At 50.0% G+C, this 17,080-nt stretch overlaps 2 protein-coding genes across 2 annotated transcripts; one reads left to right on the top strand and one right to left on the bottom strand.

Annotated features, from left to right (window-relative positions):
- Positions 1–1,323: 1,323 nt before the first annotated feature.
- Positions 1,324–11,009, top strand: atp2a1 (ATPase sarcoplasmic/endoplasmic reticulum Ca2+ transporting 1). The gene is given in 23 exon segments (XM_079373373.1): positions 1,324–1,431; positions 1,485–1,589; positions 2,985–3,033; positions 3,036–3,122; positions 3,980–4,060; positions 4,148–4,233; positions 4,756–4,911; positions 5,000–5,141; positions 6,502–6,668; positions 6,745–6,833; positions 6,914–7,016; positions 7,107–7,238; positions 7,520–7,645; positions 7,720–7,938; positions 8,025–8,136; positions 8,216–8,439; positions 8,517–8,737; positions 9,103–9,305; positions 9,402–9,487; positions 9,570–9,703; positions 9,787–9,904; positions 10,251–10,368; positions 10,689–11,009. Coding segments are annotated over 23 exon segments (2,862 nt in total). The 5' UTR covers positions 1,324–1,338; the 3' UTR covers positions 10,700–11,009.
- A 194-nt stretch (positions 11,010–11,203) lies between these two features.
- rabep2 (rabaptin, RAB GTPase binding effector protein 2) lies at positions 11,204–16,541 on the bottom strand. Its single transcript, XM_079373372.1, has 11 exons — positions 16,284–16,541; positions 14,577–14,732; positions 14,191–14,273; positions 13,770–14,099; positions 13,598–13,693; positions 13,393–13,491; positions 12,944–13,072; positions 12,695–12,773; positions 12,254–12,408; positions 12,028–12,144; positions 11,204–11,866 (listed from the first exon to the last, which is right to left on the bottom strand). Exons 1-11 carry the CDS (start codon positions 16,297–16,299, stop codon positions 11,762–11,764), a joined length of 1,365 nt encoding a protein of 454 aa, XP_079229498.1. The 5' UTR covers positions 16,300–16,541; the 3' UTR covers positions 11,204–11,761.
- Positions 16,542–17,080: the final 539 nt, after the last annotated feature.

Here is a 17,080-nt window from a genome sequence, read left to right as displayed (position 1 = left end):
ACACACACACACACACACACACACACACACACACACACACACACTCTGTTGCTCTCTCCATAACAGTTCTGTGGAGGAGAGTCGTGCTGCTCACGCTGTCTTAATCCTCCGTTTCTGCCCTCCGGCCTCCCTGCTCAGCTGTCAGGATGGCCTTAGAAGGCCTGATGCCTGCGTGTGTGTTTGAGTGTGTGTGTGTGAAATGGAGGGAACCAGATAAAGAGAGATTGAAAGAGATGGGCTGTGTGTGTGTGTGTGTGTTTGCACGGCAGGAGCTTTATTTTAAGAAAGTCTCAGGCCAGGATGAGAAACAGTATCCTTGGACAAAGGTCAGTGATGTAAGGAACGAGCGGCGGCTCGGTGCAGGTGGTGACGGCGAGTCGGGGATAGAGTTGCACAATGGCATTGTTTGTTACAATGACAAACAGGAGCAGTAGATTCAGAGTCGTATACAGTTTCTAAAAGTGAGAACAGTAAATACGGCGATGCGTGCTCGTCCTATTCATACACACAGGAATGTGCTGCTGACAGCCTCTCACTCTCATCCTGGAGATCCATCGTGTCTCTGAAGCAGGGCGAAGACGGAGAGAGAGCAGAGAGCCTATTTTTGGGAAGGGCTGAGAAAAGACGTGAGCAGAAACGCAGGTGAATGGAAAACGCGGCGGCGATGATGATGATGATGATGAAGTTTGAGCGCTGCTGCAGGAGGAAGGACGAGGCTCCCGCTCCGTGCTCCGCTGGCCTGCAGCTAATCTGTGTCAATGTCAACATGGAGCCTTTCCGAAACAGAGCTGCGTTAGCAACCAGGGACCCCCCCCCCCCCCCACCGCCCGCCGCCCTCGCTCACAGGCCCGCACACGTGTCACGCTGTAGGTTACAATGGACTCACATGGAGGGAAAGACTCCACTGCGTACGACCACACCAGAGACCGCCAAGTGAAATGTCATCTGAGTCCTCTAATGGGCGTCGTGAATAGTTTGTGTTTGAAGCAGGACAATAAAAGATAAGACTCTCGCTCAGAGCAGCAGGTGCACACACACACACACACACACACACACACACACACACACACACACACACAACCTTTTCTACGCGTCAGCCGGGAGGAAATCAGCTTGAAATGATGTGAGTGAATAAATAAATATAAAGTGGATGAATTTGATAAAAGATCCATGTTAAAGATATTTAAAGTAAAACTGCTTCAGCAACTTTCAGATATTTACGTCCTTTTTTAATCTCTCTCCAAATGTTGTCACACTGGACTCATTTAAACATCAAAAGTCTCCAACCTTTCTTCATCTGAGAGCAGCTTTGAAAACATTAAAGAGCTGCTTGTTTTTATGGGCCAAATATATGAGGAGAGTGAAGAGGTGTCGGTCCAGCTAAAGGTGAACAGCTGCCTGAGTTACCTGTCGGAGCTCTCAGGTCTTCAGGTCTGACCGATGAACAGGAAGTGATTTTGTTCACGCTGCTGTTCTGCCTTCAGGTGCTGGCCTGGTTCGAGGAAGGGGAAGAAACAGTCACTGCCTTTGTTGAGCCCTTCGTCATCCTCCTCATCCTCATTGCTAATGCTGTCGTTGGAGTGTGGCAGGTCAGTGAGTGAGCATGCACACACACACACACACACACACACACACTCTTATGAACAATGCAATCACAAGGACACATGCCTGGCTCTGAAGGCAGTCTTTTACACACACCTAAATAGCCTCATATACTTAGAAACAGTCACACACTATAAATCACACACAGCTCGTGTCCTTTACGCTGAGCACACACACACACACACACACACACACACACACTCCACCTAGAGTTTAAGAGAATCCAAAACAAGAGGCCTGACGTCAGCAGAAGGTGAAAAAGGTTGAAGGTTAAGCTAACAGAGGAGAGGGGGGGGGGGGGGCTCTCTCTCAAACTGCTGCTCTGCTTTGTTACAATCCACAGTAAAAATACAGAGGCCGATCAGGTTACCACAGGCCGGGGGGGGGGGTCATATTGTTCATGCAGCAGTCATTTGGAAACTATGCACAAGGATTCACACATGGGGGGGGGGTGGGGGGGGGGGGGGGGGCTGCTTGAATAAGTCAGGCTTTACACTTTGAGGGCGGTGGAGTGCAGCCTTGGAAGAAGCAGCGACTGAACATCAGCCGTTTGACTTCTGTCATCGACCCGTTGCTCAGCGGTCCTCCGGTCAGCCCACTGCCCTCCAGAGACCTTGACTTCACCTATCTTTTTTTAACCGCCGCCATCTTTGTTTTCGGAGCCAGAAGTGGCCATATTAGGAAGAGAGGGCGGAGCTAAAGTGGGAGTTAACGAACATTAAGTTGTGTTTATGTAATTCATTAGCTGCTGATTTAGTCTGCAGTGGTATGCCATGCATATTTATGGAACGTACTTTAGTAAAACCTTACAACCAATGATAGCTGCTAACTGTTGCTAACATGTAAATAAATAAAGTTGTGAGTGTTTGTATAAAGTGGAGCTCAGTCCAGTAAAGCTCACAGAGAGACAGATTATTAGTCTGATAACTACAAACACCACCCAGAGGTCAAAGGTCAGGGACTGAATTATCTGAGGAGACACCTAGCAGACAGCTAGCAGCTCCCACCTGTCACTCAAGGAGGCCACGCCCCTAATTCTACATCCCTTTAAGTCTTAATATAATGTAAAGAGGTGAGTTGTAGAAACATTCAGCCCGAACAGCTGAAGACAGAAATAAACAAACTGTAAACATGTTTATTTTAACATAGAGCTCTATGGAGACTGACTCACTGCAGGAGACAGACTCTAGTGGACACTGGAGGAACTGCAGGTCGCCGGCCGCTGGCTTTGATAACCACGGCGTCTGTTCATGGATCACACAAAACTCACCACTCGGCCACCGGTGCCGCAGTTTTTAAATATTTGTTGATCATTCTTCAGAGTGTGAAATCAGCGCACACAAATGATCTTACGTGTTTTGTGTGATGATTTTTTGCGACAGGAGCGAAACGCAGAGAGTGCCATCGAGGCTCTGAAGGAGTACGAGCCTGAGATGGGAAGGTTTACCGGTCGGACAGGAAGAGCGTGCAGAGGATCAAGGCCCGGGAGCTCGTCCCCGGTGATGTGGTTGAAGTTTCCGGTAAGATTTCTAAAAACCTGAAGAGTCACTTTATCTTTAAACTGACTCAAAGCATGCACATGTCTGCTAACGTTACAGCTCTTCACATCCATCTTTCATTACAAATTAAGGTTTTATGGAAAATGCAAATTTAGTAAATTTAGACAACTCAGTGAAAAAGCAGCGATTGAAGCAGAGCTTTGCTGCTTCAGACGTCTCAGCCTTCGATGTTCAGACTTCAGCAGGACGGCGTCTGCTCAGCCTGAGCCTTCTAAATATCCTTAAGCTTGTCTGCACGTGCACGCCGCTCCTGTTGTCCTTGAGAAAGAACACGGGCCCTTTTAAGGCAGCGGCTGAAACGAGGGGAGCTGAAGGAACTCTGCTGCTGGAAGAAAAAAAAAGAAAAGAGGAAAAAAAGCTTGAGTATAAATAAACTTAATATCACCTCGCTCTTCGCTCCCTCTGTCTGCTCTACACCTGTTCTGTTCGCTTCGTGATCGCCCCAAGGTCTCTCTCTCCCTCCGTCTCTGACTGTGGTTTCAATTTTCAACAACAACACGATCTATGCAGGGAGCTAAAACCAGTCAATCAACCCCCCCCCCCCCCCCCCCCATCCATCCATCCATCCATCCATCCATCCATCCATGCTGCTGTCATGATGCAGTCAGACTGATATGAAGGCAGATATTTACTCTTTATAATCGAGACACTCAGAGCGTCACTGTTCTGCATCTGCACAGAAGGAGTGAACCCACAAACACACAATCATCTAATCTGGTCAATCTGCGTGTTTGTGTGTGTGTGTGTTTGTGTGTGTGTGTGTGTGTGTTTGTGTGTGTGTTTGTGTGTGTGTGTGTGTGTGTGTGTGTGTGTGTTAGTCGGTGACAAAGTGCCAGCTGACATCAGGATCATCTCCATCAAGTCGACCACCCTGCGCGTGGATCAGTCCATTCTCACTGGTAGGTGCGACCGTTTTCCACCGCCTGCTTCTTAACCTGAACCCCCCCCCCCCATCACCCTCCAATAACTCGTGTCTCCCTCGACAGGCGAGTCCGTCAGTGTGATCAAACACACCGACGCCGTCCCCGACATGCGAGCCGTCAACCAGGACAAGAAGAACATGCTGTTCTCCGTGAGTGTTCATGAGCGGGTCACAGGAAACGAGCACACGGAGGGTGGACTTGGGTTTTCTAGTCTTCTCTCGTCCCCTTCATACACACTCGTACACACACTTCATACACACTCATACACACTCATACACACTCATACACACCCTTCATACACACTCATACACACTCATACACACACTTCATACACACACATAAAAGCAGCGTCCTGAGGAGGACACATGGGACATGTAGCTGCAGGAGCTGGGGTTCGAACCTTCGACCTTCTGGCTGAGAAATGACCAACTTTACCAACTGAGCCCCACATGCATTATCTCTCTCATGTTAACACAGCAGCCGTCACATCACCTTTAGCTGAACTCCAGTTTCTTGCAAACTTCTTAAGTGGACAAATAGTCGACTATCATTTATCGTCTGTGTTTAAACATATCAAACATCCTGCTGCCATGTTTTTAACGAGCCCGCTTCACGCACAGTCGAAGCTGCCGTCAAAGCCAGTGAGCGGTTTCATCTCTGTCTCCGTTCAGGGTACAAACATCGCCGCTGGAAAAGCCACCGGTATCGCCGTTGCGACGGGAGTCTCCACCGAGATCGGAAAGATCCGCGACCAGATGGCTGCGACGGAGCAGGAGAAGACGCCTCTGCAGCAGAAGCTGGACGAGTTTGGAGAGCAGCTGTCCAAGGTCAGTAGGCCGACTCCTCGTGGAGATCAAACTGTCCTTCATGAGATCCCGTCATACGGGCGTTAATGCAGCTGCCGCCGTCCTGCAGGTCATCTCCCTCATCTGTGTGGCCGTGTGGATCATCAACATCGGACATTTCAACGACCCCGTGCACGGAGGCTCCTGGTTCCGCGGTGCCATCTACTATTTCAAGATCGCTGTGGCCCTGGCTGTGGCTGCCATCCCTGAAGGTACACACACACACACACACACACACACACACACACACACACACACACACACACACACACACACACACACACACACACACACACACACACACACACACACACACACACACACACACACACACACACACACACACACACACACACACACACACACACACACACACACACACACACACACACACACACACACACACACACACACACACACACACACACACACACACACACACACACACACACACACACACACACACACACACACACACACACACACACACACACACACACACACACACACACACACACACACACACACACACACACACACACACACACACACACACACACACACACACACACACACACACACACACACACACACACACACACACACACACACACACACACACACACACACACACACACACACACACACACACACACACACACACACACACACACACACACACACACACACACACACACACACACACACACACACACACACACACACACACACACACACACACACACACACACACACACACACACACACACACACACACACACACACACACACACACACACACACACACAGAGGAACCCGTCCACGGGGTCCTCTGTCCTCTTCACCACAGACTTGAAAAACTCGACATTTGGATGCATCTAAACTTCAGACTGTATTTCATCAAGACAAAACTCGGCGTCTTTGTCCCCGTCTTGTTGGTTCTGCTGAAGCGGCGTCCGTGCAGCTGTCAGAAACCAGGAGGAGGCGTTTTCTGCAGAACAAGAAGCTTGTCCTGGAGGAGTCAGGAAGACGAGTAAATCCTCTTTGATTTGTGAGAGTTGTCAGTCGGCCTGTTTGTGTGATTAAGTGTTTGTGAGGCTGCCTCAGGTGGACGTTTGAGGAACTGCAGCTGTTTACAGTTTCACATTGGCATCATTCCTCGGCTCTCTTTGCCAGAGAACATCCTGATGATGACAAACAAACAAACATAGACACAATGTCATCAGACTGGAAGCCATCCAGACGTCTGCACGTCGTCAGACTTCAGCCCGGCTGCCTGCAGAAATACCTCCGACAGCACAGAGTCTGGATCTCCTCCAGCTCCAGTGTGAAGGGCTGTCAGGGGGACACCCACGTCTGTCAGCCTGCCCGGTTGGCATCCAGTCCCCGAAGACCTGCTGGCTTTAACCAGACCCGTCAGACCCCCCGCGTCAAAACTCGTCTTCTTCTGTTTGAAACACAAGGCGCTTACGTCGACCTTCAGTTACAACAACGTGAAATAAACACGGAAATGTGCAGATGCAGATGTGACCTGACTTTGACCTCCTCTGTTTTTGTCTCTGTCCATCGCAGGTCTTCCCGCCGTCATCACCACCTGTCTCGCTCTGGGAACTCGCCGCATGGCCAAGAAGAACGCCATCGTCAGAAGTCTGCCCTCCGTGGAGACGCTCGGCTGCACCTCGGTCATCTGCTCCGACAAGACGGGCACCCTGACCACCAACCAGATGTGTGTGACCAAGGTAAGAGCTGCGTCGAACACACACTCCAGCTGTCACCACGCACGCCTTCCATTCACGCCTTCGTGTCTTCATGCAGATGTTCGTCATCGATAAAGTCGACGGCGATGGCGTCGCACTCGGTCAGTTCGAGATCTCGGGTTCAAAGTACACGCCTGAGGGAGAAGTGTGAGTACTGCACAGTTCAGTGTCGATCAGACCTCGTTTGAACGCCATCGATAATTCTTCTTCTGATTCGTCCTCCTCAGAACACGGAACGGCTCGTTGGTGAGGTGCGGACAGTTCGACGGGCTGGTCGAGCTGGCGACCATCTGCGCTCTGTGCAACGACTCGTCTCTGGACTACAACGAGGTCAGCACAACGTCTCGCGTCACGGCGTTCATGTGTCCACGCTTTTAATGAAGACGTGCTCTGACTCTTTGTCGTGTCTCCGGGACGCAGTCTAAAGGTATTTACGAGAAGGTGGGCGAGGCCACCGAGACGGCGCTGTCCTGTCTGGTGGAGAAGATGAACGTGTTCAACACGGAAGTCCGCGGCCTGTCCAAGGTTGAGAGGGCCAACGCCTGCTGCTCGGTGAGTCCGTCATCTCGTACACAAAGACATTACAGGATCGCAGGAATGACGATGAGGCGCGACGGACAAACAGCAGCTTTAATCCAAACTTAGATGGAAAAATCATTTTCTTCATTTCCACATCTACAAAGTCTTTAATCAGTGAATGGACTTCTGGTTGAGACAACTCGAGTCACAGCCTCGGTTATATTGTGTATAATCGATTTAGCAGAGACAGATGTCTCCCTCAGGAGTCGGTATGAAAACATCCTGGAACCCGTCTCCTCTTGTTCCTTCAACAGGTCATCAAACAGCTGATGAAAAAAGATTTCACTCTGGAGTTCTCCAGAGACAGGAAGTCCATGTCAGTCTACTGCTCCCCCGCCAAATCTGCCAAAGCTCCTGTGGGGAACAAGATGTTTGTGAAGGTCAGTGTGCGACACAACGCTTAGCGTGTTAGCACGCTAACGAGACGCCTGAATGTTTGATTCTGTGTGATCAGGGCGCTCCAGAGGGCGTCATCGACCGCTGTGCGTACGTGCGTGTTGGCACCACCCGTGTCCCCCTGACGGGCCCCGTCAAAGACCACATCCTCTCCGTCATCAAGGAGTGGGGGACCGGACGAGACACCCTCCGCTGTCTGGCTCTGGCCACCCGCGACTCTCCGATTAGGAAGGAGGAGATGAACCTGGAGGACTCCACCAAGTTCGCAGACTACGAGGTGAAAAGGAAACGCTGAGGCTCAAATGTGACGACGGACGAAGCGTCTGAGGAACACTGACAGGTTTTCTCTCTTCCTCCGTGCAGACTGACCTGACCTTCGTGGGCTGCGTCGGCATGCTCGACCCTCCTCGCAAAGAAGTCATGAGCTCCATCGAGCTGTGCAGAGCTGCAGGCATCCGAGTCATCATGATCACTGGTCAGAACACGCTCTGTAATCCTTTCATCCACCTCTCTGTGTACGACATGCGAGCACACGTCTCTGTCCTTCTCCCCAGGCGACAACAAAGGCACAGCCGTGGCCATCTGCCGTCGCATCGGCATCTTCACCGAGGAGGAGGACGTCACGGGGAAGGCCTTCACCGGGCGCGAGTTCGATGACCTCTCTCTGTACGATCAGAAGAAAGCCGTCAGGCAGGCGTGCTGCTTCGCCCGAGTGGAGCCGTCCCACAAGTCAAAGATCGTCGAGTTCCTGCAGGGCTTCGATGAGATCACGGCCATGGTGAGAGGAGCGGCCGACACGTCGAGCTTTGTGCTGTGACTAAAACAAAAATAATCTCTTCTCTTCTCCTCACAAAGACCGGCGACGGAGTGAACGATGCCCCCGCTTTAAAGAAGGCGGAGATTGGCATCGCCATGGGCTCTGGCACTGCCGTTGCCAAGTCTGCCTCTGAGATGGTCCTGGCTGACGACAACTTCTCTTCCATCGTGTCCGCTGTCGAGGAGGGCCGAGCCATTTACAACAACATGAAGCAGTTCATCCGCTACCTCATCTCGTCCAACGTGGGCGAGGTGGTCTGGTGAGTGTGGCGTCTTCTCTCAACAAACGTTTCTCGTGTCAGGTATAAAGACAGGAAGCAGAAGGTCCCACTGAGGTAACTAAAGGTCTGGCTGGGTTCAGACTCTAAGGTAACTAAAGGTCAGGCTGGGTTCAGACTCTAAGGTAACTAAAGGTCAAGCTGGGTTCAGACTCTAAGGTAACTAAAGGTCAGGCTGGGTTCAGACTCTTGTGACAGGTCCGAGTGTTTTAGACACGGTTCTGATGCTGGTTTGATTTTTCTACTTTTTTCGGCGGCACGCTTCCTTTAACCCGTTGTGTCGCTGTGTTATGGCGTGCTGTCTTTAAGGACGCTTAGAGAATCATTTGCTCCTCTTCCTCCCTCAGTATCTTCCTGACGGCTGCCCTCGGTCTCCCCGAGGCTCTGATCCCGGTCCAGCTGCTGTGGGTCAACCTGGTGACTGATGGTCTGCCTGCCACCGCTCTGGGCTTCAACCCCCCTGACCTGGACATCATGGGCAAAGCCCCCCGCTCCCCCAAAGAGCCCCTCATCTCCGGCTGGCTCTTCTTCAGATATATGGCCATCGGAGGTGAGAAGGAAAAAAACAGCACTTCTACTTTTAAGATTCAGTTCTTCTGCTCGAGTCGTGTTTGTATGACCTTTAACTCTTTAACGTCGGCTCCAGGTTATGTGGGCGCTGCCACTGTCGCTGCAGCCGCCTGGTGGTTCCTGTACAGCGACGACGGCCCGATGGTCACCTTCCACCAGCTGGTGAGTCTGAAGGCTCCCATCTTCACCTCTCAGAATAACGTGCTTCATGTCCGAGTCCTCAGAGTCTGTTTGTCCCCGTCAGTCTCACTTCATGCAGTGCCACGAGGAGAACGAGGACTTTGAGGGGATCCACTGCGAGGTGTTCGAGGCCGCTCCCCCGATGACCATGGCTCTGTCCGTGCTCGTCACCATCGAGATGTGCAACGCCCTCAACAGGTCTGGGCATCTTCCACCACCTTCATTTCAATATTGACTTTAAGTCACTGATGGTCACGCCTCTGCCTCGCTCTCGTCCCCAGTCTGTCAGAGAACCAGTCCCTGCTCCGTATGCCCCCCTGGAGCAACGGCTGGCTGGTGGGCGCCATGACGCTCTCCATGTCCCTCCACTTCATGATCATCTACGTGGACCCTCTGCCCGTGAGTGTGACATCCTGCACGCCGTCTGCTCCGACCCCCCCACACACACACACACACATCTTATTTTACTGACCTGCTGCATTACCGTCATGGCCCAGCAGGAGGCCCCGCCCCCATTTCAGAAACACTGTTATGTGGAGTGTGCGGGTATGATTAGTGATCACACCCGCTTACTGTATTCTATTTAAAAAGGTTTCTCTGATATGAGGACTGAGAGTCTCTCACAGGAAAACTCGTGCAGATGTTTGAACGTGCAGATGTTTGTGTGCAGATGTTTGAGCGTGCAGATGTTTGAGCGTGCAGATGTTCGTGTGCGTTCAGTTTGTCACTCTGCTCGCGCCCACAGATGATCTTCAAGCTGACTCACCTGAACGTGGAGAAGTGGATGATGGTGCTGAAGCTCTCCTTCCCCGTCATCCTCATCGACGAGCTGCTCAAGTTTGTGGCTCGCACATACCTGGAGGGTGAGCTCAACATGTGACCCGTCACACCTGTAGATTTAGTTTCATCATTGTTGAAGTGTCGTGTACAGAGAAGTCGAACGCTGCTGCCATAGATTTTTTAAGGGGTCTAAAAATCCACAAAGCACCATTTTTTAATTTCCCCGCGGCAGACAAAGCGGACAGAAGCTGACCACGTCCATCATCCTCCATCTTTGTTTTTCTTCTGAAATCACGTTTGATCACGAGTGTGACGTCCGGCTGAATCGTCTCGTGTGATGAACACGAGCGGCATGTTAAACTTTACAGAACGCAGCTGACGATGTTTTTGTTTTCCTCTGCAGGTAAAGTGTAACGGTGACGTTGAGCAGCGAGCGGCTGAAGCAGAGAGAGAGAGAGAGAGAGAGAGAGAGCGAGCGAGCGAGCAAGGGCTCATGAGGAGAGAAAACTGAGCGCTCACCCTGAGAGAGAGAGCTGAAGCCACCGAGGTGATCTAAACAGGAAGTGGCATAAAAACACACAAAGCCATCTTAAAACAAACACACAAAAAAAACACCACAAAGAGATGCCAAATATTTTTCTGTGTATGTACTGAAGTTAATATATAGGTGAGTTAAACTATTCTGTGTTGATTCTATTCTTAAAGAATAAAGATGTGAAAACAATGTGCGTTCACTCGTGTTTACTGCAGCGAGCGCCTCGGGTTTCATCACGAGGTCGTTTAACCATCAAATTCAAACATCGTGTTCCCGCTTCAACGTTTTAAACTTTGTGCAGCAGCTCCTCCGTGCAAATACTGAAACAGGTTTACAAAAGGCTGCATGATTAAATAATCACTTTCATCACTTCATACTTATAGTCGTGATTAAAAACATTTTTATTGCATTTCAAATTTGAAAATAAAACTTAAGCTTTTATTTTGAAGTTTGGTCCCGTGTTGAACTGAAAGTACTTACTTAGTAAATCTGGTAGTAAATGGAAGGTTAGGACAGGAAGTTAAGCACAGAAACAGGAAGTGGAGTTTTGTGCAGCTGTGAAATAACCGTTCTTACAGGAGCTGACCTTCCGTCCCGAGCGAGCGAGCGAGCCGTCCCGGCTGTTAAAAACATTTAATGCTGAACTGAAGAGTGTTTGTCATTATTGCACTGTGAGCGTCGTCTGTCCGAGTAAGAGGTTTGAATAGAACGTCGTTTCCATGGCAACGTCAGTTCTACGAGAGTGTTAGTGAAGGAATAAATGTTAGCGTGTAAACGATTTCTGTAAATGGTCCCAAAGCGTTCACAGTTCATCCGGTCTCTGAGCGAGCGCCGTCTTCACGCCGCTCCTCCGGGTGTCCCTCCCGTGTTACCCGTTGGTCCCGTCAGCGTCTTCTCAGTTTGGGTTCTTTGCTCTCTTTGGTTGTGACTTCCTGTCAGACTCACGAGGCGTCTGCAGGCGACGACGCGGCTTCACTGACCCCCTCCTCCAGGATCTCTCTCACCTGGTCCAGACTCTCGGCCTGCCGCACCAACTCCAGCTTCACCTGCAGACGGATTCAACACTACATAACTGCTCTCATATCGGGCAAACCCAGGGGCGTCCAAAACGGCCTTCAAAGCCCCGCCTACCTTCTCTGGTCCAATCAGATCCAGAGCATTCAGGAGCAGAATCTAAAGTTAGAAGGAGGACAGACTGGCTGCTCACCTGCAGAGACTGAGAGAGCTGCACGAAGTCCCTCTGGACCGTCTGACTGGTGTCGACCTGCGAGCGCATGCTGATCACCTGACTGCGCAGCTCCAGACACTGCTGCTGCAGAGACGCCTGCACACACACACGCACACACACGCACACACACGCACACACACGCTGCTGAGGACACGTCTCGTGTTTGAAGCAGAAATATGAAGCAGGTTTGTTTCAGCTGCTTTACTTTGTCGTTGCTGAGTGACTTGTTGGTTCCCTGTAAGTGAGACAGCGCCACCCGCAGGGCCTCGAGTTCGGTGCGACAGGAGAGCAGCTCGGCCTGCAGCTGGTCCTTCTGAGTCTGGATCCTCTCGGTCTCCGTCTTCAGACTGGACAGCCGCACTAAACACACACACACACACACACACACACACACACACTTTAATATCAACGCAGCTGTGATTATTTTCACACAAACGAGCCGACTCATTCTCTTCCTGTTTTTTTGTTTTTTTTTAAAGATGAACTGAACGAGACTTTGAACCCACCATGAGGCGTTCACTTACCCTCTAAAACATCTGATGAGAGCAGTTTCATTTCCAGCCAGACGAGGAGAAAAGAGAAAAGAGGAATTCATCAGTGACAGAAAAACACAAACAGTGCCAGGAGGAGCGTGTGATTCACGGACCGTTCTCCTCGCCCCGGGTGTCCAGCTGCTCCCTCAGGTTGACGATCTCGATGCGGAGTCGCTCCTCACAGTGCGCCCCCTGCAGGTCAACAAGCAGGAGACACAAACACGTTTTAACAACAGGAAGCACGTTGACTTTTTTTAACAGCAGCCGGTGAAACACGTTCAGGTTTCTGTTCCCCCTTTATGACACATTTAGAAAAGCAGACGTGGGGAAGTTTTCTGCAGATCCTCGGCGTGTGATCGTACCTGCAGTGACGCTGTGAACGACGAGCTCGAGTCTGCTCCTTCCTCCTCCTCCTCCTCCTCCTCCACCTCCTCTCCTCTCAGTCTGGACAGACCGCTGCACATCCTCCTCTGAGAGAGAGACAGCTCTGCCTGCACACACACACACACACACACACACGCACACACACAGGTGATATATGGGTGTCCCGGTCTGTGATTGGACGTTACGACGTTGCAGATGCACGGCACGTAAACAGGAGGGATCACTTCGTCCTCTCACGTCTGCAACACGTCATGTGATCGTTCACACACGCAGCTACTCCGACAAATATCAGGAGTTTTCTGTGAGTGTGAACGCACTATTTCTTGCACGATTTAGCCGCGCTGGTCCTCGCGTTCCCACTCTCTATGCTAAGCTAAGCTAAGCGACTGTAGCTCTTGAGATGTGACGCACTGATTGAACCTCTCACCAGCCGACTCTGCATGGCGCTCTGTGATTGGCTGAAAGATTTCTTCAGATCTTGCAGGAGAGCCTCCGACGACTGGACCTGAGACTGAAGCATCGACACCTGAACACACAAACAAGATTAAAGTGTGTGTGAGTGTGTGCACACCTTATGTCCTCTGTGTGCGTGTGTGTGTGTGTGTGTGTGTGCGTGTCACGGCGCTGCTCACCTGTTTGTGTGTGTGGTTGGTCTGTGTGTCGAGCTCTCTCTCCAGCTCGTCCTTCTCAGCCTGCAGACGGCTCACCTCGTCCCTCAGCTCCGACACCTGCATCGCAACACGCTCCATTTATTCCTGTGCTGAAGGAAAAGTAATCGAGCACAGAGCGTGATGTAACCCTGACCTGAGCGTTGAGTGCGTCCCAGTCTCCGTGCGTGACGAGTCGGTGTCCGGCCGGCGGCAGGTAGATGGCCTCGGGAACCAGCGTTCCCGTGGAGACCAGAGAGTCTGTGTCGTCCTGAGCGTGCGGTTTTCTGGGCAGAGACGGCGTGTCCATCGAGAAGGACGACAGAGACGCCGAGTCGCAGTTCCCCAGAGAAAAATACCCGTCTGACGTCAGCTGTGCTGCTTCTCCGTCCGCCGCCGCCGCCGCCTCGGCCTCGGTCTGGCTTTTTAACGTTTGTGAGTCGTTGCTGACGGCGTTTTCGTCTGTCCTGCCTTTTCGTCCACTGATCTAAAAGACGGAGAGGAGACGTCCTACGTGGTTATTTTACTTCAGTCACACACACCGCAGAGCATCATCTGTGTAACCTTCAAACACTGACCACGATCTGTCCGCTCGCTCTCCTCCACTCCACCGGCTGAGACTGAAGAACTGATATCCGGGCTTCATACTGCGCCGCCGTCTCTGTCAACACGTCAAAGGCGTCAAACAATGAGGACAGAAACATTTAACTCTGCAGGCGGTGAAGGGACATTCCTGTTCGTCATGCCTGGATTATTTCCTGCTGAGTTAAAGTCATCAGAGCTGCGTCTAAGATGTGCTGAATCGTTCCGGCTCGGACTTCTTTCTCCTCGTTAAGACAACCAAACAAAAACGCCATGTGAGTGTGCGTGTGTGTGTGTGTGTGTGTGTGTGTGTGTGTGTGTGTGTGTGTGTTAGAAGAAGAACGTGTTCAAACCAAAGGAGAACATGAAGACACACACTCACCTCGCAGAGCCTCCTGCAGAGACTGGATCTCTTCATCACATTGTTTTTGCAGCTCAGCCAGTTCCTCCTGTTTGCTCAGCTCGCAGATCGTCGCCACACCCTGCCAGTGCTCCACCTGAGCTCGGCACTCGGCTAGCTGGGCCTGAAGACTCGCCTCTGGAAAGGAAACAAACAGGTTTCTGTTGTTTTGCCTGCATCGTTGTTTACGGATGTTTTTGCAGCGGCAGTCACAGAAATATGACAAACAAGGAGGCGGCGCTCTGAAGAGTTACGTAGTCAGAAAACGACCTTTAACCTCACAGAGAGATTAGACGAATGTTTATCTGATGGCGTGCAGAACCTTGCAGTCTGCAGATCAGCATTTAAAACCCCTCAGCGGGTCGTGTTTCTGCTTGGACGTGTGATCTTTTCTGTGTGATGCACATAAATACTTTGCAAACAGGTCTTAGCTTCATTTTAACATGAGCAAAGATTCCTCCAGCGATAGATCGATCAATCGATCGATAGATCGATAGATAGATATTCAAACGATTATGATAGTTATATGATATGATATGATAGTTACTATGATAGATTCAAGCGAGTGACAGCGTCTTCTAACCAATCCTTTTATACTTTACAGATCACAGAGGAACCAATAAGAACACTATCCATCAGTGAACCACTTAAATTAATTTGCATCATCACTGTATGGACCCAAAGAGCAAACCAAGCATGCAAGTCTGACAAAATACAAAAAAAGAGATATCTTTGCAGATAGTAATAATTTTATTATTATTGAGCAAAAACAAAAAAAAGTTGCTTTTGTTCAAGTTGGGTCTGTAGACCCCTAGAGGTCCATAAGGGTCGGGGGGGGGGTGTATTTGGGGGTTTAAAGAGGTCCTGGCTGGACCCTAGTGTTAAATAACGTTGCCAGTGTACCGGTTCAAATGGTGACCGTGTTATCTGGTGACTCTCAAACACGCGCGTGTGGTTGTCATAGTTACAACAGAAGTTGAGTGAGTCGTTTTTGTTTTATTTTATTATAATGTGAAAAACAAAAAGTTAAACTAAAACTAAGACTAAAAGGTCACCAGTTAATACGGTCACTCTTTAATCCGTAACACCGGGTTAGCTAGCGGCTCGCAGCGTTCGTTTATTTCTCTCCGGTTAACGGAGCTAACGGGCCGATAAACGGGTTAATATCAAACGCTTAGCTGCTTAATCATCAACAGGTTCCAGTTGTAGTAAGGGAAAACTTTAAAACAAAGAATAAAGACCATAATTCAGGTTGTCACGGGCTAAGTGTTAACACGTAACACACACCCATTCCGTTAGCTGCCCTACGTTCACGTCCGGTTCGAATAATCGCAAAAATGAGATTCAGTCTGGCGATACCCATATTAAGGATCACTTTTCTGTAACAGTCTAACATATGTTGTTCTGTCCTAACTATTACAGAGGATCAAGCTATGATTCATCTCTCTAAAAAGTTTATACTGTTATTTTAACCTCGCAAATACACGGCGCGTCTTTCTAATACAGGAAATTCCGAGCATCCCCGGGACACACAAAGGTAGCATTAGCCACAGTAACCAGAAGCAACAGGTTGTTGGTTTTTTTCAGCTGAAATATAAGTTTTTAAAGAGTTAATTCACAGCTCACAGACAGTCCCGTGAATGAGTGATGTATGGAGCATGGTAAAGTGAATGTTGTGGTTGTTATTACCTGAATCTTCACTCATCTTCTCCTCACACTGACCCGTCCACACACTCAGGTCTATGGACAGCTGCAAACACCTGGACTCATGTGTCCCTGAAGCTGCAGAAAGCTGGACTCATGTCTCCCTGAAGCTGCAGGTGTGTCCTCTGCACTCCTTCAGGACTCAAACTATCAGCGTCAGGAAACAACTTTCCCCGGTGTAAGCCTGCGGAAATGACGTCAACGTCCTTCCTTTTCCAGCCTCCCTTTCCCTCTGAGCTGTCAGAGTTCAGTTTGACTCTTTAAAGAGAAAAGTCTTCCTTTTATTGTTTCTCAACTGTTAGACTCAGCCTTATTATTAAGTTCATAATACAGAATACCATGTTTACATGTACTTAACACATTTCTTTGAGTATTGTGCAAGTTGCTAAATTCTTAGAAGTGAATTGAATTCAGGAGATCAAAGTCTGGGTTGGTCATTTCCGGTTTTTCATTTGTTGGTTGTCATTTGTCTTTAGGTCCTGACAGAAATTAATAACTCATGTTCTCTGAAAAAGGAACAAACACAATGAAGAGATAAGCTGAGGTCCACTGTAAGTGAGGGGGCGTGGCTTTAGAGGGAGCACAGAGGGGGCGTGGCTTTAGAACAGAGGGGGCGTGGTTTTAGAGGGAGCACAGAGGGGATGGGACAGGTGCAGTTGGAGCACTGAGGGAATGATACTTGGCAGTTTGGAGATGTTCCCTTCATGACATCACAAAGGGCAGTAGCCCCTCCCCCAGGTGGGTGACACTCCCACAGCTAGGTGTTTGTTCTGCCCTCTGAG

Source organism: Symphodus melops (assembly GCF_947650265.1).
Source record: "Symphodus melops genome assembly, contig: scaffold_292, whole genome shotgun sequence".
Classification (NCBI taxonomy): Eukaryota; Metazoa; Chordata; class Actinopteri; order Labriformes; family Labridae; genus Symphodus; species Symphodus melops.
This window is presented reverse-complemented; position numbering and strand designations above follow the sequence as displayed.